This window comes from Pseudophryne corroboree, chromosome 7, assembly GCF_028390025.1.
Source record: "Pseudophryne corroboree isolate aPseCor3 chromosome 7, aPseCor3.hap2, whole genome shotgun sequence".
Classification (NCBI taxonomy): domain Eukaryota; kingdom Metazoa; phylum Chordata; class Amphibia; order Anura; family Myobatrachidae; genus Pseudophryne; species Pseudophryne corroboree.
Genome location: NC_086450.1, coordinates 483,430,035 through 483,455,285, shown reverse-complemented (window position 1 = coordinate 483,455,285; position 25,251 = coordinate 483,430,035). Strand labels below are relative to the sequence as shown.

Below are 25,251 nucleotides of genomic sequence, written 5' to 3'. Positions count from 1 at the left end.
CCGGAGGAATCCCGGTTAGGAGAGGACTCATCAGTTTTGACAGGGACATGGCCTGCAGGACTACTGACGTTCATGGCTGAGGAGGAAGTTGAAATTGATGGAGTTGGTGGTGTGGTTTGCAGGAGCTTGGGTACAACAGGAAGAAGGGATTTAGGTGCCAGTGGACTGCTTACACTCTTACCCAAAGTTTCACAACTTGACACTGACTTCTGCTGAATGCACAGCAGGTGTCGTATAAGGAAGGATGTTCCTAGCTGGTTAACGTCCTTACCCCTACTTATTACAGTTTGACACAGGCAGCACACGACTTGACACCTGTTGTCCAGATTTGTGGAGAAATAATTCCACACCGAAGAGGTGGCTTTTTTGGTATTTTGTCCAGGCATCACAATGGGCTTCTTCATCCCATGGACAACAGGTGTCTCCCCCAGTGCCTGACTTAAACAAACCACATCACCATCAGAATCCTCATCGTCAACTTCCTCCTCAGCACCAGCAACACCCATATCCTCATCCTGGTGTACTTCAACAGTGACATCTTCAATTTGAATATCAGGAACTGGACTGTGGGTACTCCTTCCAGCACTTGCAGGGGGCATGCAAATGGTGGAAGGAGCCACCTCTTCCCGTCCAGTGTTGGGAAGGTCAGGCATCACAGCCGCCGACACACTTGGACTCTCCTTGGGGATTTGTGATATCATCTTAGAACTAGAGATGAGCGCCTGAAATTTTTCGGGTTTTGTGTTTTGGTTTTGGGTTCGGTTCCGCGGCCGTGTTTTGGGTTCGACCGCGTTTTGGCAAAACCTCACTGAATTTTTTTTGTCGGATTCGGGTGTTTTTTTCAAAAAACCCTAAAAAACAGCTTAAATCATAGAATTTGGGGGTCATTTTGATCCCATATTATTATTAACCTCAAAAACCATAATTTCCACTCATTTTCAGTCTATTCTGAATACCTCACACCTCACAATATTATTTTTAGTCCTAAAATTTGCACCGAGGTCGCTGGATGACTAATCTAAGCGACCCTAGTGGCCGACACAAACACCTGGCCCATCTAGGAGTGGCACTGCAGTGTCACGCAGGATGTCCCTTCCAAAAAACCCTCCCCAAACAGCACATGACGCAAAGAAAAAAAGAGGCGCAATGAGGTAGCTGTGTGAGTAATATTAGCGACCCTAGTGGCCGACACAAACACCGGGCCCATTTAGGAGTGGCACTGCAGTGTCACGCAGGATGTCCCTTCCAAAAAACCCTCCCCAAACAGCACATGACGCAAAGAAAAAAAGAGGCGCAATGAGGTAGCTGTGTGAGTAAGATTAGCGACCCTAGTGGCCGACACAAACACCGGGCCCATCTAGGAGTGGCACTGCAGTGTCACGCAGGATGGCCCTTCCAAAAAACACTCCCCAAACAGCACATGACGCAAAGAAAAAAAGAGGCGCAATGAGGTAGCTGACTGTGTGAGTAAGATAAGCGACCCTAGTGGCCGACACAAACACCGGGCCCATTTAGGAGTGGCACTGCAGTGTCACGCAGGATGTCCCTTCCAAAAAACCCTCCCCAAACAGCACATGACGCAAAGAAAAAAAGAGGCGCAATGAGGTAGCTGTGTGAGTAAGATTAGCGACCGTAGTGGCCGACACAAACACCGGGCCCATTTAGGAGTGGCACTGCAGTGTCACGCAGGATGTCCCTTCCAAAAAACCCTCCCCAAACAGCACATGACGCAAAGAAAAAAAGAGGCGCAATGAGGTAGCTGACTGTGTGAGTAAGATAAGCGACCCTAGTGGCCGACACAAACACCGGGCCCATTTAGGAGTGGCACTGCAGTGTCACGCAGGATGTCCCTTCCAAAAAACCCTCCCCAAACAGCACATGACGCAAAGAAAAATAAAAGAAAAAAGAGGTGCAAGATGGAATTGTCCTTGGGCCCTCCCACCCACCCTTATGTTGTATAAACAAAACAGGACATGCACACTTTAACCAACCCATCATTTCAGTGACAGGGTCTGCCACACGACTGTGACTGATATGACGGGTTGGTTTGGACCCCCCCCAAAAAAGAAGCAATTAATCTCTCCTTGCACAAACTGGCTCTACAGAGGCAAGATGTCCACCTCATCATCATCCTCCGATATATCACCGTGTACATCACCCTCCTCACAGATTATCAATTCGTCCCCACTGGAATCCACCATCTCAGCTCCCTGTGTACTTTGTGGAGGTAATTGCTGCTGGTCAATGTCTCCGCGGAGGAATTGATTATAATTCATTTTAATGAACATCATCTTCTCCACATTTACTGGATGTAACCTCGTACGCCGATTGCTGACAAGGTGAGCGGCGGCACTAAACACTCTTTCGGAGTACACACTTGTGGGAGGGCAACTTAGGTAGAATAAAGCCAGTTTGTGCAAGGGCCTCCAAATTGCCTCTTTTTCCTGCCAGTATAAGTACGAACTGTGTGACGTGCCTACTTGGATGCGGTCACTCATATAATCCTCCACCATTCTTTCAATGTTGAGAGAATCATATGCAGTGACAGTAGACGACATGTCCGTAATCGTTGTCAGGTCCTTCAGTCCGGACCAGATGTCAGCATCAGCAGTCGCTCCAGACTGCCCTGCATCACCGCCAGCGGGTGGGCTCGGAATTCTGAGCCTTTTCCTCGCACCCCCAGTTGCGGGAGAATGTGAAGGAGGAGATGTTGACTGGTCGCATTCCGCTTGACTTGACAATTTTCTCACCAGCAGGTCTTTCAACCCCAGCAGACTTGTGTCTGCCGGAAAGAGAGATCCAAGGTAGGTTTTAAATCTAGGATCGAGCACGGTGGCCAAAATGTAGTGCTCTGATTTCAACAGATTGACCACCCGTGAATCCTTGTTAAGCGAATTAAGGGCTCCATCCACAAGTCCCACATGCCTAGCGGAATCGCTCCGTGTTAGCTCCTCCTTCAATGTCTCCAGCTTCTTCTGCAAAAGCCTGATGAGGGGAATGACCTGACTCAGGCTGGCAGTGTCTGAACTGACTTCACGTGTGGCAAGTTCAAAGGGCATCAGAACCTTGCACAACGTTGAAATCATTCTCCACTGCACTTGAGACAGGTGCATTCCACCTCCTATATCGTGCTCAATTGTATAGGCTTGAATGGCCTTTTGCTGCTCCTCCAACTTCTGAAGCATATAGAGGGTTGAATTCCACCTCGTTACCACTTCTTGCTTCAGATGATGGCAGGGCAGGTTCAGTAGTTTTTGGTGGTGCTCCAGTCTTCTGTACGTGGTGCCTGTACGCCGAAAGTGTCCCGCAATTCTTCTGGCCACCGACAGCATCTCTTGCACGCCCCTGTCGTTTTTTAAAAAATTCTGCACCACCAAATTCAAGGTATGTGCAAAACATGGGACGTGCTGGAATTTGCCCATATTTAATGCACACACAATATTGCTGGCGTTGTCCGATGCCACAAATCCACAGGAGAGTCCAATTGGGGTAAGCCATTCTGCGATGATCTTCCTCAGTTGCCGTAAGAGGTTTTCAGCTGTGTGCGTATTCTGGAAAGCGGTGATACAAAGCGTAGCCTGCCTAGGAAAGAGTTGGCGTTTGCGAGATGCTGCTACTGGTGCCGCCGCTGCTGTTCTTGCGGCGGGAGTCCATACATCTACCCAGTGGGCTGTCACAGTCATATAGTCCTGACCCTTCCCTGCTCCACTTGTCCACATGTCCGTGGTTAAGTGGACATTGGGTACAACTGCATTTTTTAGGACACTGGTGAGTCTTTTTCTGACGTCCGTGTACATTCTCGGTATCGCCTGCCTACAGAAGTGGAACCTAGATGGTATTTGGTAACGGGGGCACACTGCCTCAATAAATTGTCTAGTTCCCTGTGAACTAACGGCGGATACCGGACGCACGTCTAACACCAACATAGTTGTCAAGGACTCAGTTATCCGCTTTGCAACAGGATGACTGCTGTGATATTTCATCTTCCTCGCAAAGGACTGTTGGACAGTCAATTGCTTACTGGAAGTAGTACAAGTGGGCTTACGACTTCCCCTCTGGGATGACCATCGACTCCCAGCAGCAACAACAGCAGCGCCAGCAGCAGTAGGCGTTACACGCAAGGATGCATCGGAGGAATCCCAGGCAGGAGAGGACTCGTCAGAATTGCCAGTGACATGGCCTGCAGGACTATTGGCATTCCTGGGGAAGGAGGAAATTGACACTGAGGGAGTTGGTGGGGTGGTTTGCGTGAGCTTGGTTACAAGAGGAAGGGATTTACTGGTCAGTGGACTGCTTCCGCTGTCGGCCCAAGTTTTTGAACTTGTCACTGACTTATTATGAATGCGCTGCAGGTGACGTATAAGGGAGGATGTTCCGAGGTGGTTAACGTCCTTACCCCTACTTATTACAGCTTGACAAAGGGAACACACGGCTTGACACCTGTTGTCCGCATTTCTGGTGAAATACTTCCACACCGAAGAGCTGATTTTTTTGGTATTTTCACCAGGCATGTCAACGGCCCTATTCCTCCCACGGACAACAGGTGTCTCCCCGGGTGCCTGACTTAAACAAACCACCTCACCATCAGAATCCTCCTGGTCAATTTCCTCCCCAGCGCCAGCAACACCCATATCCTCCTCATCCTGGTGTACTTCAACACTGACATCTTCAATCTGACTATCAGGAACTGGACTGCGGGTGCTCCTTCCAGCACTTGCAGGGGGCGTGCAAATGGTGGAAGGCGCATGCTCTTCACGTCCAGTGTTGGGAAGGTCAGGCATCGCAACCGACACAATTGGACTCTCCTTGTGGATTTGGGATTTCGAAGAACGCACAGTTCTTTGCGGTGCTACTGCTTTTGCCAGCTTGAGTCTTTTCATTTTTCTAGCGAGAGGCTGAGTGCCTCCATCCTCATGTGAAGCTGAACCACTAGCCATGAACATAGGCCAGGGCCTCAGCCGTTCCTTGCCACTCCGTGTGGTAAATGGCATATTGGCAAGTTTACGCTTCTCCTCCGACAATTTTATTTTAGGTTTTGGAGTCCTTTTTTTACTGATATTTGGTGTTTTGGATTTGACATGCTCTGTACTATGACATTGGGCATCGGCCTTGGCAGACGACGTTGCTGGCATTTCATCGTCTCGGCCATGACTAGTGGCAGCAGCTTCAGCACGAGGTGGAAGTGGATCTTGATCTTTCCCTAATTTTGGAACCTCAACATTTTTGTTCTCCATATTTTAATAGGCACAACTAAAAGGCACCTCAGGTAAACAATGGAGATGGATGGATACTAGTATACAATTATGGATGGACTGCTGAGTGCCGACACAGAGGTAGCTACACCCGTGGACTACCGTACTGTACTGTGTCTGCTGCTAATATAGACTGGTTGATAAAGAGATGTAGTAGTAGTATGTATGTATAAAGAAGAAAGAAAAAAAAACACGGGTAGGTGGTATACAATTATGGACGGACTGCCCAGTGCCGACACAGAGGTAGCTACAGCCGTGGACTACCGTACTGTACTGTGTCTGCTGCTAATATAGACTGGTTGATAAAGAGATGTAGTAGTAGTAGTATGTATGTATAAAGAAGAAAGAAAAAAAAACCACGGGTAGGTGGTATACAATTATGGACGGACTGCCCAGTGCCGACACAGAGGTAGCTACAGCCGTGGACTACCGTACTGTACTGTGTCTGCTGCTAATATAGACTGGTTGATAAAGAGATGTAGTAGTAGTATGTATGTATAAAGAAGAAAGAAAAAAAAAACACGGGTAGGTGGTATACAATTATGGACGGACTGCCCAGTGCCGACACAGAGGTAGCTACAGCCGTGGACTACCGTACTGTACTGTGTCTGCTGCTAATATAGACTGGTTGATAAAGAGATGTAGTAGTAGTAGTATGTATGTATAAAGAAGAAAGAAAAAAAAACCACGGGTAGGTGGTATACAATTATGGACGGACTGCCGAGTGCCGACACAGAGGTAGCTACAGCCGTGGACTACCGTACTGTACTGTGTCTGCTGCTAATATAGACTGGTTGATAAAGAGATGTAGTAGTAGTAGTATGTATGTATAAAGAAGAAAGAAAAAAAAACCACGGGTAGGTGGTATACAATTATGGACGGACTGCCGAGTGCCGACACAGAGGTAGCTACAGCCGTGAACTACCGTACTGTGTCTGCTGCGACTGGATGATAAATAATGATATAAAAAATATATATATATCACTACTGCAGCCTGACAGGTATATATTATATAATGACGGACCTGCTGGACACTGTCTGTCAGCAGAATGAGTTTTTTATAGAATAAAAAAAAAACACCACACAAGTGAAGTCACACGACGAGTGTTTAACTTTTTCAGGCAATCACAATATAGTATACTATACTACTAACTATACTTGTGGTCAGTGTGGTCAGGTCACTGGTCAGTCACACTGGCAGTGGCACTCCTGCAGCAAAAGTGTGCACTGTTTAATTTTAATAATAATATGTACTCCTGGCTCCTGCTATAACCTATAACTGGCACTGCAGTGCTCCCCAGTCTCCCCCACAATTATAAGATGTGTGAGCTGAGCACAGTCAGATATATACATAGATGATGCAGCACACAGGGCAGAGCAGTGCACACAGATATGGTATGTGACTGAGTCACTGTGTATCGTTTTTTTCAGGCAGAGAACGGATATATTAAATAAAACTGCACTGTCTGGTGGTCACTGTGGTCAGTCACTAGTAAACTCTGCACTCTCTACAGTTCTACAGTACTCCTAATCTCCAGTAAATCAGGTCAATCTCTCTCTCTCTCTTCTAATCTAAATGGAGAGGACGCCAGCCACGTCCTCTCCCTATCAATCTCAATGCACGTGTGAAAATGGCGGCGACGCGCGGCTCCTTATATAGAATCCGAGTCTCGTGAGAATCCGACAGCGTCATGATGACGTTCGGGCGCGCTCGGGTTAACCGAGCAAGGCGGGAAGATCCGAGTCGCTCGGACCCGTGAAAAAAAACATGAAGTTCGTGCGGGTTCGGATTCAGAGAAACCGAACCCGCTCATCTCTACTTAGAACGCACAGTTCTTTTCTGTGCTTTTCCAGCTTAACTCTATTTTTCTAGGAGGATGAGGCTTCCATCGTCATGTGAAACTGAACCACTAGTCATGAACATAGGCCAGAGCCTTAGCCGTTCCTTGCCACTCCGTGTCGTAAATGGCATATTGGCAAATTTACATTTCTCCTCAGACCATTTACATTTTTTTGGTGGTCTTTTTACTGAACTTTGGCTTTTTGGAATTTATTTGCCCTTTACTATCACATTGGGCATCGGCCTTGGCAGAAGATGTTGATGGGATTTCATCATCTACGTCATGACTAGTGGCAGCAGCTTCAGCACTAGGAGGAAGTGGTTCTTGATCTTTCCCTATTTTATCCTCCAAATTTTTGTTCTCCATTATTTTTGGGAGTTATATAATAATATGCGGTACAGGAGAGCGTACCCCTACACCACAGGGCAAACCCTGTGAAAATTATTTCGACTAAATAGTAATAACCCCATTTAATGGAGTAAATAAGATACAGCACAGGACAGTACCACTGGAATTATACGGCAATATCACTGTAATTTTACGCCAGTATCACAGGAATTATACGCCAGTATCACAGGAATTATACAGCAATATCACAGTAATGATATGCCAGTATCACGAGAATTATACGGCAATATCACAGGATTTATATGGCAGTATCACAAGAATTATATGGCAATATCACTGTAATTATACACCAGTATCACGGGAATTATATGGCAATATCACTGTAATTATACGGGAATATCACAGGAATTATACGCCAGTATCACAGGAATTATACGGCAATATCACGGGAATTATATGGCAATATCACTGTAATTATACGGGAATATCACAGGAATTATACGCCAGTATCACAGGAATTATACGGCAAAATCACTGTAATTATACACCAGTATCACGGGAATTATATGGCAATATCACTGTAATTATACGGGAATATCACAGGAATTATACGCCAGTATCACGGGAATTCTACGGCAATATCACGGGAATTATATGGCAATATCACTGGTATTATATGCCAGAAACCAGGGCCGGATTGGCCAGTGCTCTTACCGGGGAGGTCCCCGGTGGGCCGTGTGGCGTGCGGGGCCGCCTCTCATATGTGGCTCCGCCCCCCACGTGTCACGCTGTGCCGCGGCCACCAGCAGCTGCTGTAGGGAGCACAGGCCCTAACTGTGGAGGCGGAGGCTAGCAGGAGAGACTATGTAGCCCCGCGTCCTGCAGCAGAGCCGGCCCCAGCCATAATGCAAACTGGGGCCGACTTTGACTTCTGCTGGTGCTGGGCACAGTGGGGCATATCATTACTCCAGCGCCACCACCGCCTCTCCCGGGCTACAGTCTGCAGCTTGCGATGGGGTTTTAAAAAGGGGGCGTGGCCACGGGGGTTCCATGATTACGCCACGCCCCCAACTTTGCCTGGGGTCAAGTGATCATCTGTGTGTCACGTCCCCTGCCTGGTAGCTGCCTGCCTCCCTCCATCTGTGCTGTGGGGACCTGGAGGTAACATTTGACTTATATGTATGTATGCATGCATTCATACATACATATATATATGGGCTTGTGTGGAGGGTGGTGACTCAAGGGAACAGGGGGTGGGTGGGTGGGTGGGTGTGGTGAATGGGATGTAACAGGATGTGTGTGTGGTGATTTGGGGGCTAACAGGCTGTGTATGTGGGGTGACTGGTATGTAGCATGCTGTGTATGTGAGGTGACTGGGAGGTAGCATGCTGTGTATGTGAGGTGACGGGGATGTAGCATGCTGTGTATTTGAGGTGACTGGGATGTAGCATGCTGTGTATGTGAGGTGACTGGGATGTAATAGGCTGTGTGTGTGCGGTGACGGGATGGGGTAAAAGGCTATGCGTGTGTGTTTGGGGGGGGGGGGTGGCGGGAGCAGGCTGTGTGTGAGGAGACAGGAGGCACTGTCAGATCCAGGGGGGTGGATGCACACAGACATGGGCCCGTTCCACCCCGCATGTCATTTATAGTGTTCTGTGAAGTGTCACCCCCCCCAGTGTTCTGTGAAGTGTCACCCCCCCAGTGTTCGAAGTGTCACCCCCCCCAGTGTTCTGTGAAGTGTCACCCCCCCAGTGTTCTGTGGAGTGTCACTCCCCCCCAGTGTTCTGTGAAGTGTCACCCCCCCCCAGTGTTCTGTGAAGTGTCACCCCCCCAGTGTTCTGTGAAGCGTCACCCCCCCCCAGTGTGCTGTGAAGTGTCACCCCCCCCCAGTGTTCTGTGAAGTGTCACCCCCTCCAGTGTTCTGTGAAGTGTCCCCCCCCCCAGTGTTCTGTGAAGTGTCACCCCCCCCAGTGTTCTGTGAAGTGTCACCCCCCCCAGTGTTCTGTGAAGCGTCACCCCCCCCCAGTGTTCTGTGAAGTGTCACCCCCCCCAGTGTTCTGTGAAGTGTCACCCCCCCCCAGTGTTCTGTGAAGTGTCACCCCCCCAGTGTTCTGTGAAGTGTCACCCCCCCCAGTGTTCTGTAAAGTGTCACCCCCCCCAGTGTTCTGTGAAGTGTCACCACCCCAGTGTTCTGTGAAGTGTCACCCCCCCAGTGTTCTGTGAAGTGTCACCCCCCCCCAGTGTTCTGTGAAGTGTCACCCCCCCCAGTGTTCTGTGAAGTGTCACCACCCCAGTGTTCTGTGAAGTGTCACCCCCCCCAGTGGTGCAAGTGTGTGGGTACGGGTGGGTACGGCGTACCCGTAAGAATTTAGCCGTGGGTACGCCGTACCCACACCAACGGGCCGCCGCTCCTCTTTCCTCCCTCCCTCCCTCTGCTGCTCCCCGCCGTCCCGCCGCTGATGTGAGGGAAGGAGAGCACCCGCGAGCTCTGATTGGCTCACGGATCAGCGCTGAAATAAACCGAGACACCCGCCGGAGACTGAGGGGAAGGAGAGGCGCAGGCTGCGCTCTCCTTCCCTCACACAGACAGGACGGCAGCGGTGAGCGGGGGCATGTTATACCTGGCACTGGGAGATATCTGGCACTGGGGGGGCATTTATATCTGGCACTGGGGGATATCTGGCACTGGGGGGGCATTTATATCTGGCACTGGGGGATATCTGGCACTGGGGGGGGCATTTATACCTGGCACTGGGGGATATCTGGCACTGGGAGATATCTGGCACTGGGGGGGCATTTATATCTGGCACTGGGGGATATCTGGCACTGGGAGATATCTAGCACTGGGGGGGGGCATTTATATCTGGCACTGGGGGATATCTGGCACTGTGGGGGCATTTTTGTATCTGGCACTGGGGGGCAATGTATATTTGACACAGTGGGGGCATTTGTGTATCTGGCACTGTGGGGCAATGTATATCTGGCACTGTGGGGCAATGTGTATCTGGCACTGTGAGGCAATGTGTATCTGGCACTGTGAGGCAATGTATATCTGGCACTCTGGGGGCATTTGTGTATCTGGCACTGTGAGGCAATGTGTATCTGGCACTCTGGGGACATTTGTGTATCTGGCACTCTGGGGGCATTTGTGTATCTGGCACAGTGAGGCAATGTGTATCTGGCACAGTGAGGCAATGTGTATCTGGCACTGTGGGGCAATGTGTATCTGGCACTGTGGGGCAATGTGTATCTGGCACTGTGGGGCAATGTGTATCTGGCACTGTGGGGCAATGTATATCTGGCACTGTTGGGCAATGTGTATCTGGCACTATTGGGGTCATACGTGTATCTGCTCCTCCCCCCATATGTGTATCACGCCCCCATTTTCATTGGCCACGCCCCCATTTTTTGTGCGCGCGCCTTCGGCACACGCACACAGTACCCGTAAGACATTTTTTCTACTTGCACCATTGCCCCCACCCAGTGTTCTGTGAAGTGTCACCCCCCCAGTGTTCTGTGAAGTGTCATTCCCCCCCAGTGTTCTGTGAAGTGTCACCCCCCCAGTGTTCTGTGAAGTGTCACACCACCCCAGTGTTCTGTGAAGTCTCACCCCCCCCCAGTGTTCTGTGAAGTGTCACCACCCCAGTGTTCTGTGAAGAAGTGTTTCATCCCCCCAGTGTTCTGTCAAGTGTGTCACCCCCGAAGTGTTCTGTCATTGTGCCACCCCCCCAGTGTTATGTTAGTGTCACCCCCCTCTGTGTTCTCTCACTGTGTCATACCCACCTCTGTGTGTTCTGTCGCAGTCAATGTGTCACCCCCCCCCCCCGTCTGTGTTCTGTGTCTGTACAGGTCAGGGCCATAACTAGGTGTGTGCCGATGGTGCCTTGCCCACAGCGCAGGTGCAGTGAAGGCGCACCATCTGGCAGCACACCCCTACCTACGGCTGTTTTATTCAGTGATGGAGTAGTGAAATTTCTGCTGTCTGCCGGTGCCTGCCTCTGTAAGCGACGGAGAGCACACTATTTGGTGTTACCTGTCGGGTGGTAATCTGGCTGTGAGCTCCGCCGCCATCTCTGAAGTGGAGAGGGAGCGCTCCTTCAGCCGCCTGGTGCCGTATAGGAGCCGCCGCTGCCTCTACTGTGACACCCGCCGCAGCCTGAGCACTGGAGAGGGGACTGTGAGCGCCAGTAAATGAGTGTCTGCGCCTGGTAGTCCTGGATGCCGCATCGCCCTAACAGGTAACTTGAGACACACACACACACACACACACACACACACACACACACACACACACACACACACACACACACACACTCACTCTCACTCTCTGTTGCTGTGATATGTAACAAAGGGTGACTCTGCTGCTGTAATGTGTAAAACGGGACTCTACGTGCCGTACTGTGTAAAATACCTGCCTAATGTGTAAAAGGGGACTCTACCTGCCGTACTGTGTAAAAGGTAGCTATGTGGGCACGGCCCTTCCCCATAAAGCCGCACTCCTATATTTTGGCGCACGCCTACTGCGCGCATTGGCCCAGTTTTATAATTGGGGGGAGGGGGCACCGATGCTGTTTTTTTTTGCATACAGCGCTAAAATGTCTAGTTACGGCACTGGTACAGGAGCCTCACCCCTCCACGCCACGCGGGTCAACCTGCCTCACAGGCACCATGCAGAAGCCCTGCCCCTATAAGTAAAGTCTAGATCCGCCACTGGTATAAGTCTGCTCTGACCTCTGCCTGCACTGCGCTCCCGGCCACCACCAGACTGTAATGCCAGCCTGTCTGCAGGGAGGGGGGAAGAAGCTGAAAGAAATGGTGACATGGAGCCTGCCCTGATTGCAGCAGTCAGACAGATCTCCATCTACCACTATCAGGTACTGCAGTTTGCAGGACATTTTTTTTTAAGATTGAGAGCTGCAGTGCCAGTGTAACATGGAGATCTGGATGGGGGGGGGGGGGGGTGTAACCGTATGCAGAAGAGGAATACTCTCAGTTCAATTTCCTCCAGCCCACTTTGCCCGGCCATGAGAATTCTTTAGTGCAGCGTTGCAGTGTAGCCGCAGCTCCCACACAAATAGAAGGGATGGTGGGCAGGTGGCGCTAGACTTATACCCTTAGCCCACCTCCCCCAGTCCCCCTCCAATGGTGCTGGACTGCGGAGGGAATAAGGAGCTGGTGGCGCTCTGAGAGCAAACACCACTGAGAGATGAGGCAAGTGGGGTGGGGGTGGCATTTATGTGTAAAAGGGGCACTGCTTCCGTGGACATGTGTATAAGCAGCACTGCTACAATGGCCATTATTATGTGTATAAGCAGCACTGCTACCATGGGCATTATGTATACAAGCGGTACTGATACCGTGCCAATTATGTGTATAAGTAGCACTGTTACTGTGGGCATTATTATGTGTTTAAGCAGCACTGCTACCATGGGCGCAGGCACTATTACTGTGGGCATTATTATGTGTTTAAGCGGCAATGCTACCCTGGGCTTTATGTGTTTATAAGCGGCACTGATACTGTGGTCATTATTATGTATTATGTGTATAAGCGGCACTGATACCATGGCCGTTATGTGTATAAGCGGCACTGCTACCATTGGCATTATTATGTGTACAAACAGCACTGATACCACACTGATACCGTGCCAATTATTATGTGTATGAGCGGCACTGTTACCTTGGGTATTATTATGTATATAAGCGGCACTGATACTGTGGGCATGTGTATAAGGGGCGCTACTGTGTAGCATAGCGTGAATATGGGGCACTACTCTGTGGTGTAATATGAAATAGAGGCACTATGTACAGTGTAATGACAATAAGGGGGAAATTCAAATGTTTGAAAAGTCGGTTGGGTGTCTGTTTTTTTCCTGTCTCTTAAGGCCCCAGAGGCGGAACTACCGGCAGTGCAGGCAGTGCACTGCACTGGGGCCCGCCTCTGTCCAGGGGCCCAAGCATGTAATGAGTCAAACTGACTCATTACATGCCGCTGTGCGCTGCAGGCAACCGCTGCCCGCGTACAGACGGGGGAAGGAGGAGGGAGCCGGAGGACGGAGCCACAGCAGCGCTTTGTTACTGGTGTCTTCCGAGAACAGCCTATAGGGAAGCAGAGGGGCAGCAGCAGCAGCGCCTCCACCAGTAACAAAGCGCTGCTGCGGCTCCGTCCTCCGGCTCCCTCCTCCTCATTCTCTACTGCCCGGGAATCGTCGTCTGACGCAGCTGCACCGAGGAGCCTGAGGGTAAGTATAATTCTTCTTTCTTTCTTTCTTTCTTTCTTTCTTTCTTTCTTTCTTTCTTTCTTTCTTTCTTTCTTTTTCTTTCCTTCTTTCTTTCTTGTGCCTGCCTGCCGCAATGCGTAAAAAGGGGGGACTACCTGCCGCACTGTGTAAAAAGGGGGGACTGCCTGCCGCAATGTGTAAAAAGGGGGGACTACCTGCCGCAATGTGTAAAAAGGGGGGACTGCCTGCCGCAATGTGTAAAAAGGGGGGACTACCTGCCGCAATGTGTAAAAAGGGGGGACTGCCTGCCGCAATGTGTAAAAAGGGGGGACTGCCTGCCGCACTGTGTAAAAAGGGGGGACTACCTGCCGCAATGTGTAAAAAGGGGGGACTGCCTGCCACTATGTGTAAAAAGGGGAATCTGCCTGCCGTAATGTGTAAAAATGGGGACGCTGTCTGCCGTAATGTGTAACAAGGGCACGCTGTCTGCCGTAATGTGTAAAAAGGGCACGCTGTCTGCCGTAATGTGTAACAAGGGCACGCGGTCTGCCATTATGTGTAAAAAGGGGTAATCTGCCCGACGCTATGTGTAAAAATGGGGAATCTGCCTGCCGTAATGTGTAAAAAAGGGGGGCTGCCTGACGCTATGTGTAAAAATGGGGAATCTGCCTGCTGCTATGTGTAAAAAGGAGGAATCTGCCTGCCGTAATGTGTAAAAATGGGGACGCTGTCTGCCGTAATGTGTAACAAGGGCACGCTGTCTGCCGTAATGTGTAACAAGGGCACGCTGTCTACCGTAATGTGTAAAAAGGGCACGCTGTCTGCCGTAATGTGTAACAAGGGCACGCTGTCTGCCGTTATGTGTAAAAAGGGCACGCTGTCTGCTGTAATGTGTAAAAAGAGGAATCTGTTCGCTGTAAGGTGTAAAAGGGTCTCTACCTGGTGTAGTGGTGCTACTGTGCGGCGTAATTTGAATAATGGAGACTACTGTGTTGGTATTATTTTGTGGCCACACCCCTTCCCCACGAAGCCACGCCACTATGTATTTTTGCGCGCGCCTACGGCGCGCACTGCCCCCGGGGTGGACTTGGATGGGGGGGGGGGGCCCAAAGCATTTTGTCGCACCTGGGCCCACCGCTTGCTTGTTCCGCCACTGTAAGGCCCGTACACACTCTTGAACGGCCGATATATCGCGGGTCCGTCGGCCAGTGTGTACGGCCGTTACGTCTGTGAACTCTGTCGTTCACAAACGTATTGCGTCGGCCCCGCAGCACAGCCGACGGCCTATATATCTACCGATATATTGGCGCGTCACTGTGTGTGTACGGCCGTCGGCCAACCTCCCGTACACATGCCGCCGCGGCGGCCAGCGGTGATTGACAGCAGAACTGGGCGGGCGTGTGTACACGCCCGCCCAGTTCATGACGTCAGTCCCCAACGGATCGGGCAGTGTGTATGCTCGACACACTGCCCGATCCGTCCATAGATATATCTGCAGATCAATTGATCGGCAGATATATCTACCAGTGTGTATCCACCTTAAGATAGGAAAAAACAGACACCCAACTGACTTTTACAATTGAATATCCCCCTAAGAGTGTGCTATTGTGTTGCATAATTTGTATTGGGGGTACTATTGTGTGGCCACGCCCTTTCCATGTGATGCCGCACACCTTTTTTGTGACGCGCGCCTTCTGTGCGCACTGTTCCTTTAGACAGTATGGGGGTTAGGGCACAAATTTGTAGTTTGCTTAATGGGAGGGGAGTCGGTGGCGGGGGAAATGAGTTCCACCACCTCTCCAGAACCACTTTAAGCCCTAATAGGGACAGACAACACACAAAGAGGAGGGGAATGGGGTAGAAACTGTATATACGAAACTGGAGACAAGAAGGCTAACAGAAGGTGAAAGACAGGCAGGTGATTGATAGATGAAGACATACACACATGGGGAACAGACAGCAGAAAGTGGGACAATTGTCAAAGCATGGGGAAGCGAATTGCTCAGAACTGTTCACCCAGTGGAAATGCAGTAAAGGTAGGGTCAGGTGGTACAGCAGTAAGCTGTGCCCCCTATTTAAACAGGGTGGCTGCATGCTTCCAATTGTGGCTGTCCCATTGGCGCAGAAGCCCTGCATCAAGTGACTGGCCGAAGCTTGTCAGATAATAGGGGAGAGAGGCAGAAACTGTGCAGAAGGAGAAAGGCAGAAGGTGGTCAGTGAATAGACAGAAGGAAACATGCATAAGGGAGAATGATATAGGTGTGAAAATGAGAAGAGAGGCTGGGAGAAACATGCAGGAGATGGACTGAGAGGGAGGAGGAGATGCACGGAGAAGATGGACTAAGAGAGCGAACATATGCAGAAGATGGACTTAGTGGGGGAGATAGACTAAGGGGTTAATTCAATTCAACGCGGATTGGATAGCACCGGGAGGGAGCTTCTGGAGCTATTCAATGCAGCACGATGCTAAGTCTGAGAATACCCGTATTCCCGGACTAAATAAGGTGTTAAGTCGTGAGTACAGGCATTCTCCGGCTAAACTGCCTCGCCGTGGTGCTGTTTGCACAGCGTTAGGTCACACAGCAGCACTGCGGACCTAGTTTTGTTGAATTTCGGCTCGCACCCTTAGAAGGGTGCAAGAAGAAATCCTCTAGTCAGTGACAGCATTGCTCTGAATTGAATAGCACCAGGAGCTCCCTCCCAGCGCTATTCAATCCGTGTTGAACTGAACTGACCCCTTAGAAGCAGAGAAAAATGAAGAATATGGACTGAGATATGAGTGTGCAGAGGATTAAATGTCACCCCAGTATTAATTTCTTAACTACTCCTGCTACAACACAATACTTTCTAAACTTTTAATGTGTTAGGTCCAGCTACTTTGACATGCTCTGCCTTTTGTTGGTGTAACTCCACCTACATTTCATTTTTAAGTAAGCCCGCCTACTTTGGTATTGGCTCCGCCTACAGTTGGTTTGGTGCCGCCCACATGAGGCCACTTCTAGAAACTTTTCCAGGGCCACTTTTGTTTCCCAATCCGTCCCTGCCAGTAACACTGGATATATGGAAGCAGCGGACACCACCACTGTGACTGGTCACTGCACTGATGCTGCACAAGACACTACCCCTGGTCTAATGCAAGACAACACAGCAAAACTGCAAGGGACTTATACAGCAGCCAGCAGCACTGGGGACATATAGCAGCAGAGGACACCAACACTGAACTGAGCAGCACAAGACAGCACTAGACTCGCCATACCCACAGACACTGAGGACGGAGACACATCATCTCACTACACTCTCCGAGACTGGAGTGCAAATGGCCATGACACGCGGCTCCTTATATGGAATCCAGGCCCCCGCGAGAATCCGACAGCGGGATGATGACGTTTTGCCTCGTTCTAGTTTCCGAGTCAGGCGGGAAAACCCGAGCCGGGCTCGGAACAAGGTCCGATGCGTGATGTCCGGGTGGGTTCGGTTCTCTACTAACAACATAACCCCTCACCCCCTAAAGGTAGTAAAAATATGCCCATTTTAGACCCTCCCCCCCCCCATAAACGACCCTGTTTTTTACATACTGTATATGTAATTTATAAACCACCCTCCTACTCCTCCTGCCCTGTAACCATCCTGCATTTACACTTCTGAGCCATTCCTGATATGTGGAGGCGTAATCTGTGCAGAAATGTAAAACATGAAAACACTGTAAAATAATATACACAAGGGGCATTTCTGGCCTCTAAATGTGTCTTTGGGTAGCTATAACTTCGGTCTTACTTCTACACTTGGGACACTAACAAAGATCTTATTTAGGATAATTTATTACGAATACTGTACATGAACTAAAAAATGCTTCTCTTTTCCTCTCTTCTACCAACCTTCTTGTTCTCCAAACTGTCAGAAATCCAATTCCTTTGTTCTCTAAAATATGTTGTCCCAATATAATAAAGGTAAATTCCCTTTATCTCTTCTAAATATAATGTTTGCAAAACCACAGACTTCCCACCTAAGTGGGCGGTGCACTGCTGCCAAATACTTACAGTGGAAGTGATGAGCGAATGTCATATCTCTTTCAATATATACAAACAAATATAGAAAACCACAGCACTCGCCACCCCAGAAGCGGGGTGCAGTGTCTGCACTCACCACTCATAGGGTGGGGTGCATGCAGCCCATGGCCACCTACCCAAATACATACAAATAGAGAATTCAGCACTCACCATAGCAAGCTTACTTGTCCTCACAACATCAATAAATAAATGATGGGGGTTTAGTTAGTGAATTGGCCAATGCACGGAAGCCTGCATACCGCTCCACGGTACCCCACCTACATGCAGGTCCTAGATATATATATATATATATATATATTATTGTACTTGCTGGTATGATTATGGCAGGTATACACATGCTGTACAATATGCTTGTCTATGCAGCAGAGATCTTGAAGACTTTATCTATGCCAGCCCTGTGCATCGCCCTTCTGAAAGCCTCCTTAAGGTCTTTGTTCCTTAGACTGTAAATAAGAGGATTGATTAATGGAGTAACGACTGTGTATACCACTGACACCAGACGATCCTCGGATGAAGTGGAACTTGGGCTGGGACGGAGATATGTGGAAACTAGAGTCCCATAGAAGATGAAGACTACTGTTAGGTGGGAAGTGCAGGTGGACAAGGCCTTCAGCTTCCCTCTCTGTGATTGTATCCCCATTATAGTGCGAAATATCTCAATGTATGGGACAAATGTTATACCAAGAGCACCAGACCCCATTATTATACCTACAAGAAACATTACTAAGACATTGATGAAGGTATCTGTACATGACAGCAAAAATAACTGGGGTAGATCACAGAAGAAGCTATTGATGATGTTCGGACCACAGAAGGACAATCTTTCTATGCATACTGTGTGTATTAAGGACGTGAGAAAGCCAACTGACCACGCAGCAGAAACCATCTGAGCACAGATCTTGGGATGCATCATCTGAATGTAGTGCAAAGGGTGGCAGATTGCTATGTATCTGTCATAGGACATCACGGCCAGCAAGTAGAGTTCAATACATATAAAGGAGAAGAAGAAGTAGAACTGAGTGATACAGGCAGGAACTGCGATTGCCTTGGTGTCTGAGAAAAAATCAGAGAGCATCCGTGGAGCGGTGACAGAAGAGTAAAAGACATCCAGGCCAGCGAGATTGCACAGGAACCCATACATGGGTGTGTGGAGGTGAGGGTCACTGAAGATGAGGAGGACTATCAGAAGATTCCCAGTCAAAGACAACAGGTAGATGAGGAGAAACACCAGAAATAGTGGCAGCTGGAGCGTTGTTAGATCAGATAAACCAAGAAACACAAATTCAGACACTTGGGTTTGATTTGTTAATTGCATCTTGTTGTGTATGGCCCCCAATGACTGCAGGAACAGACCACTACATGGTGACAAATGAGTAGCTGTTAGGTATTCCACCCTTATGATTGACTGGTTCAAGCTGAAACTCAAAAACATACAACATTAATGTATAAATAAATGGTGTTAGAGGTCTGTTTAATGAAATGTTATCATGATTATACCTACCTGCGGGGCAGATTTATTAAGCCTGGTGAAGTGATAAAGTGGAAGGTGATGAAGCACCAGCCAATCAGCTTCTAACTCCTATGTTAAAGGCTGGGTTTGAAAAATTACAGTTAGGAACTGATTGGCTGGTGCATTATCACCTTCCACTTAATCACTTCACCAGGCTTAATAAATCTGCCCCTGTATGAGCAACTGCAAAACCCCTAACACAACATTAAATGAATGATGGAATATTATTGTAAATCATTTTTTTGCTAAACTCATTTAATTGTCACTAAAACATACTGACAGCATCTTATATATACAATTATTTTGTCTGTCTGTCTGTTTATGTATTTGGACACCCCTGCACCGATTGGGATGAAGAAACCAATGCGATGTGGTCCAGTTGGATCCTAGTCAGGTGTACGTTGGTCAGAAATTTGACCTGGGGAGCCTGTTCTGAGAGTTCCACTAGTTTGGATGAAAACTTTCCAGATTGGTAACATTACTGTAGATCTGAGAAGACATAATAGGGGGTTGAGATCCTGTTCGGACCTCCCGTTGGTGTACACCAGGCAGAACTTTGAGACAGGGATCTTGTTCTTGGCCTTCCACTGGATGGATTTGGATGAAAACATTGATGTAATAACTGACTGAAATAACCATAATTCAATGACCTTAAATAACTGACAGAAATGGAGGCGGGAAAACAAACAATATTCTGTACCCAAAAGCCTTGAAATAGCAACACTGATAACAGAAGGAAAACTTTAAACCCATCTCACAATGGAAGAGTGTTTATGAAGCTGAACAAAAATATAATCTGGGGATTAGAGTGACTCGTACAGCTCTCATGAATACATTTCATTGTCTGGATTAAGGGAGAGGGTAACACTTATATGTCTGTGTGAACTGTGAGGCAGAGGAAAGACGTTAATTCGGAGTAACACAAAGAATAATCCTGGAAATTTAAATTGAGTGTTTAGGTTTTAGCCAGCCCTACAGATATATCTCACTGACAACATCACATGTAATAGGATTGGTTGCACCTACAGATATATCTCACTGACAACATCACATGTAATAGGATTGGTTGCACCTACAGATATATCTCACTGACAACATCACATGTAATAGGATTGGTTGCACCTACAGTATATGTACAGTGTATGGATCATACAGATCTTTGCTGGATAAAGTGAGTGGGCGTCTGATATAACTGTGTACTGTGCATCCAGTGGAGTTACCTACCAAAGTACATTACCTCCTTAAATTTCCACCTTGTCACCCTCTTAGTTTTTTTATATATAATCTTATATTTATCTTCCTTTTAGCTGATCTACACTATACTGTAGATCTCCCCTCAGACGTAGCTTGAAGAAAGAGAAAAGATCTACAGAGGTGTATTCTATCCGGTCCCTTATATAGTCTGCTTTGTGGACATTATGAGGCAGTAAGCCTTAATCACGGAGCGTCTTGCAGCCCAGGAGACCAATTACTGATCAGCCTTGGTACACCACGCTTTATTCCTCAGAGGACTCAAGCCTCTTGACTATTTTCTTCAATTATGCATGAAATTAAGCATTGACAGAACTCTCCTATTAATACTAATTAGCTATTACCACTATCTATTGGCTTGACATGGCTACTATACGTATATTAAAATTCAATAAATATAATTTCTTTCCATAACAATAAATGTATTTAGTTCCCGTTTAAGTGAAATAATTTATAGGTTGCAGCTGAAAAATATACATTTCCTGGGATGTAGTCCATAAGTCGACAACAACGATGTTGACGTTCGTAATATTCACATCACAGTGTTGACAGTTATGTCGGTTGTAGTCTCAGAATGTGGACATGCAAAGTGTCGACAAGTCAAGATGTCAACGCAAGGGTTAGAAAGAACGAAAAAGGGTAACTGCGCTCCACTGCTCCAGACCTAATTAATTAAAAACATATATATATTAATAGATACATATTAATGTCCGAGCAAGCCAAGTAAAAAAAAAACATTTAGCAATAACTGATACTGTAGTTAATAATAACAACGTATAATACGGTGTTCACACTGGTGACCTGGTAACTGTGATTGAGTCACTACAGCCGTCAGGAGCAGGTAAGTGACCTCCGGGTCACCAGGATTGATTTGACTTCATTGTAACATGCCAACATTATGAATTTTGATATTTTGTGTGTGGATGTATCAAGCCACACACATATCTAGCCAATCATGAATGAATATTAAGATAGAGGCAGAGTCTGCATGCAAAGTGAAATTAAATATGGAAGACTCCTCACTTGATACATACAGAGTGAAATCACTATGTGCATGGGTGGACGTTAGCCGGGCATGGACATGCAATCTCCGCCTGTTCCTGGCATCACTAGGCTGCTGGTCACAGAGACAATATACAAGCAGTGCAGTGGAGGAGCCCAGCATAGTAAATTGCAGTAATGCATCATCATTGGGATATATATATATATATATATATATATATATATCAACATCTAATTATAGTTACCATGAGCACCAATTGTGAATTGATTTTAGACAGCTTCATATCTGTTGGAATCATTCCTCACATATACCTCGAAAGTGCTAAGGACTTTTTCCACTTGTCCTTAGCACACATGGGGTACAAATAAGTGAAATCATTTTTACCCACCCCCCCAATGGTTTTTGTGGTTGAGGGTTGGGGAAGTTCATAATGATGACATTGCCAGGTGAGTGCATCAGCCCCTAGACACTGTACTGCAGAAAACTAAGAGCAGCCAGGGGATGGCATGGGCCACTACTGCCCGATTTGCCACAGCCTGACACTTACAGACCCGCATCTTATAGAGGGGAGAAATCTAATTCAGTCAATGTGGCTGCTTAGATGTTGTGGTCTGGTCACTATCAAACAACATGACTCTGTGCAAACCAAAAATAAATGTCAGAAATCAAGAGATGGGAATGATGCTCCTCCATCCTGACTTCAAGAAATTCATGAGTAACATCAAATGAGGGGTTCACTTCTTTTAAATTATATCTTGACAAATGCACATGAGACTGAAGGACACATTAAGAAGGGATGGGAGAGCCAATTCTGGCTCCGAGAAACTATAGAGACCCCTCATTCGAGAAAAAATAGTCTTCTCTCTCATATCATGCAAGCTCTTAGAAGTTATTGTTTGATGATCACATACTGTATGTCCATCAGACAATTACACCTTATACAGTATTACAGAAAACATTAACCAAGCCAAGAATGGGGTTTGGTTATGTTAATGCCAAAATCTCCCCCATACTGGTTCCAAGAAACTAGTAAGTCAAATTATGTGATTGCTTTGTATCTATTGCCTGAATATTTATTTATCCATCCCTTCACACCCTAGACTGACATACTACTGCACACTACAGTGTACATTAAAGAGTTCAGAGATGGCGGTGGTTATGATGACCATTATCCCCTTGTGCACGCTGTTGTGCCAGTGTACGATAGACTCCTGGGTACTTTGGCACTGTATATTACTGCGCCATAACACCAGAACAAAAATACTACCTACAGTATATACTAAATGGGGAAAAACTAGGGGATTCTTTACTGGAAAAAGATTTAGGTGTTCACATAGATAACAAACTTAGCAGTAGTAGCCAAAGTAGGAATACAGCAAAAAAGGCAAACAAGGTATTAGCATGTATAAAGCGAGGAATTGATGCAAGGGATGAGAGTGTTATACTCCCATTTTACAAATCACTAGTGAGGCCACGTCTTGAATACTGTGCACAATTTTGGGCACCATACTACAAAAAGGATATCCTAGAACTAGAATCTGTTCAGAGAAGGGCAAGCAAATTGATTAAGGGGATGGAGATGCTCGAATACAAGGAAAGGCTTGCTAGGCTAGGCATGTTTACACTGGAGAAAAGGAGATTAAGAGGGGACATGATTAACATTTACAACTATATAAGGGGACAATACACAGAGCTAGCGGGGGATTTGTTTTTGGTAAGATCATCCCAAAGGACACGATGACACCCGCTTAGGTTAGAGGAGAGGAGATTTTGCACACAAAGAAGGAAAGGTTTCTTCACAGTGTCACAACTGAGGGCATGAGCTGACGGGAGGCAGCCTCAGTTGTAGGGGCTGAGATGTACCGGAACCTGGGAGGTTGTATCAGACCCCTGGACATGTAAGTAACATGAATAATAACTGCCCGAAGGCGTGACCACGACAACTTGGATAAAAGTCAATGATGTTTATTATGACAACTCCGCAACACAGCAGCAGTAAAAGAAAACGTAAAAGTCAGCAAAGAATAAATACAGTTCCTGGGTACTACAGGATGGCAGGAGCCACAGGGCACTGGTAGTGTGAGATAGTTCTTATGATCTTCTAGATGGAAAGTCCTTACCAGGCCCGACTGTAGCAATGGAGATAACCCAGGATTGTGCCAGCTGGTGTTCCAGGAAAAGCTGGGTTGCTGAAGATAAAACAGCTGCTGTGGATACTGGCTGGAACCAGACTGTTGTTAGCACGGAGTGGATACTGGCTGGAACCAGTTAAATAATAAATGAACTTGGGAGCGATGAAATATGAACTGAAATGTAGAACTTGAGAGCGGAGAAATAATAATACCGGTGGAGAGTGGTAAAGTGTAGAAAGGACACCGGCCCTTTAAGGGAAGCTGTACTCTGCTGGAAGCTGAGCTGGAAGCAGGTAATGTTGTAGCTGGAAACAGATGAATCCACAATGGATTGGAGAGTCAGGCTACACCGCAGGTGGAATGCTGGTGCGGGTCTCTATGGTGGAAGTCTTGAGACAGGAGCTGGAACCTGGAAGACAATCACAGGAGAGAGACAAACAGGAACTAGGTTTGACAACCAAAGCACTGACGCCTTCCTTGCTCAGGCACAGTGTATTTATACCTGCAGCAAGGAAGGGATTGGCTAGGCAATTATGCAGATTAACAATACTGACAACAGATTGGAGGAAATGATCAGCTGACAGAATCCAAGATGGCTGCGTCCATGCAGACACTTGGAGGGAAGTTTGGTTTGTAATCCATGTGGTAATGAAAACAGTAATGGCGGCGCCGGCCACTGGAGACAGGAGACGCCAGGCTGACAAGTGCACATCCAACCACGCGGACACAGCGGAGGCCGCGGCTGATGTAATCGCCACTCTGACACTCTGCATGCAGAAGCTCAGGGACGGCGGCGGAGGCCGCGGGAGACGCCATGCCAGATGTAATAAGGCGTTACTGTGACAGCGTCTCAGAGAGACAGGAGAGGATGCAGGAATGTGAACATTAGGATAACAGATGGGATCCGGTCCTGGAGCGCTGAGCCAGCCTTAGGAGGCATCTGATGGGTAAGAAATGGCGTCCAGATACCCGGATCGTGACAGCACCCCCCCCTTTAGGAGTGGCCCCAGGACACTTCTTTGGCTTTTGAGGAAACTTGGAATGGAATCTCCGGACCAAGGCAGGAGCATGGACATCAGAAACATTGGTCCATGAACGTTCCTCAGGGCCGTAACCCTTCCAGTCAATAAGATACTGTAGTTGACCGTAACGGTGACGTGAGTCCAGGATCTTGGCCACTTCATACTCAACGCCTCGTTGAGTTTGGACTTTCGGAGTTGGAGGAAGTGAGGAATGAAGCCGATTCAAGATCAGCGGTTTCAACAGGGAAACATGGAATGTCCTGGGTATTTTTAAGAAGGGAGGCAACTGGAGTCTGTAAGCAACAGGATTGATGACTTGTTCAATCTTGAAAGGACCGATATAGCGAGGTGCAAACTTCATACTGGGAACTCTTAACCTCAAATTCTTCGTGGATAACCATACCCGATCACCCACCTTGAGAGCAGGAACTGCTCGACGCTTCTTATCCGCAAACTTCTTGTACCTGAACGATGCCTTGAGCAGAGCTGATCGTACGCTCTTCCAGATATTGGCAAACTGATGCAAGGTGATATCCACTGCGGGAACAGAAGTTGCTGGAAGCGGTTGGAACTCAGGGACTTTAGGGTGGAATCCAAAGTTAGTGAA

General features: G+C 47.7%; 1 protein-coding gene across 1 annotated transcript; it reads right to left on the bottom strand.

Moving 5' to 3' along the window:
• Positions 1-18,081: 18,081 nt before the first annotated feature.
• Positions 18,082-19,041, bottom strand: LOC134944406 (olfactory receptor 5AR1-like). Its single transcript, XM_063932984.1, has one exon. The coding sequence runs from the start codon at positions 19,039-19,041 to the stop codon at positions 18,082-18,084; it is 960 nt and encodes a 319-aa protein (XP_063789054.1).
• Positions 19,042-25,251: the final 6,210 nt, after the last annotated feature.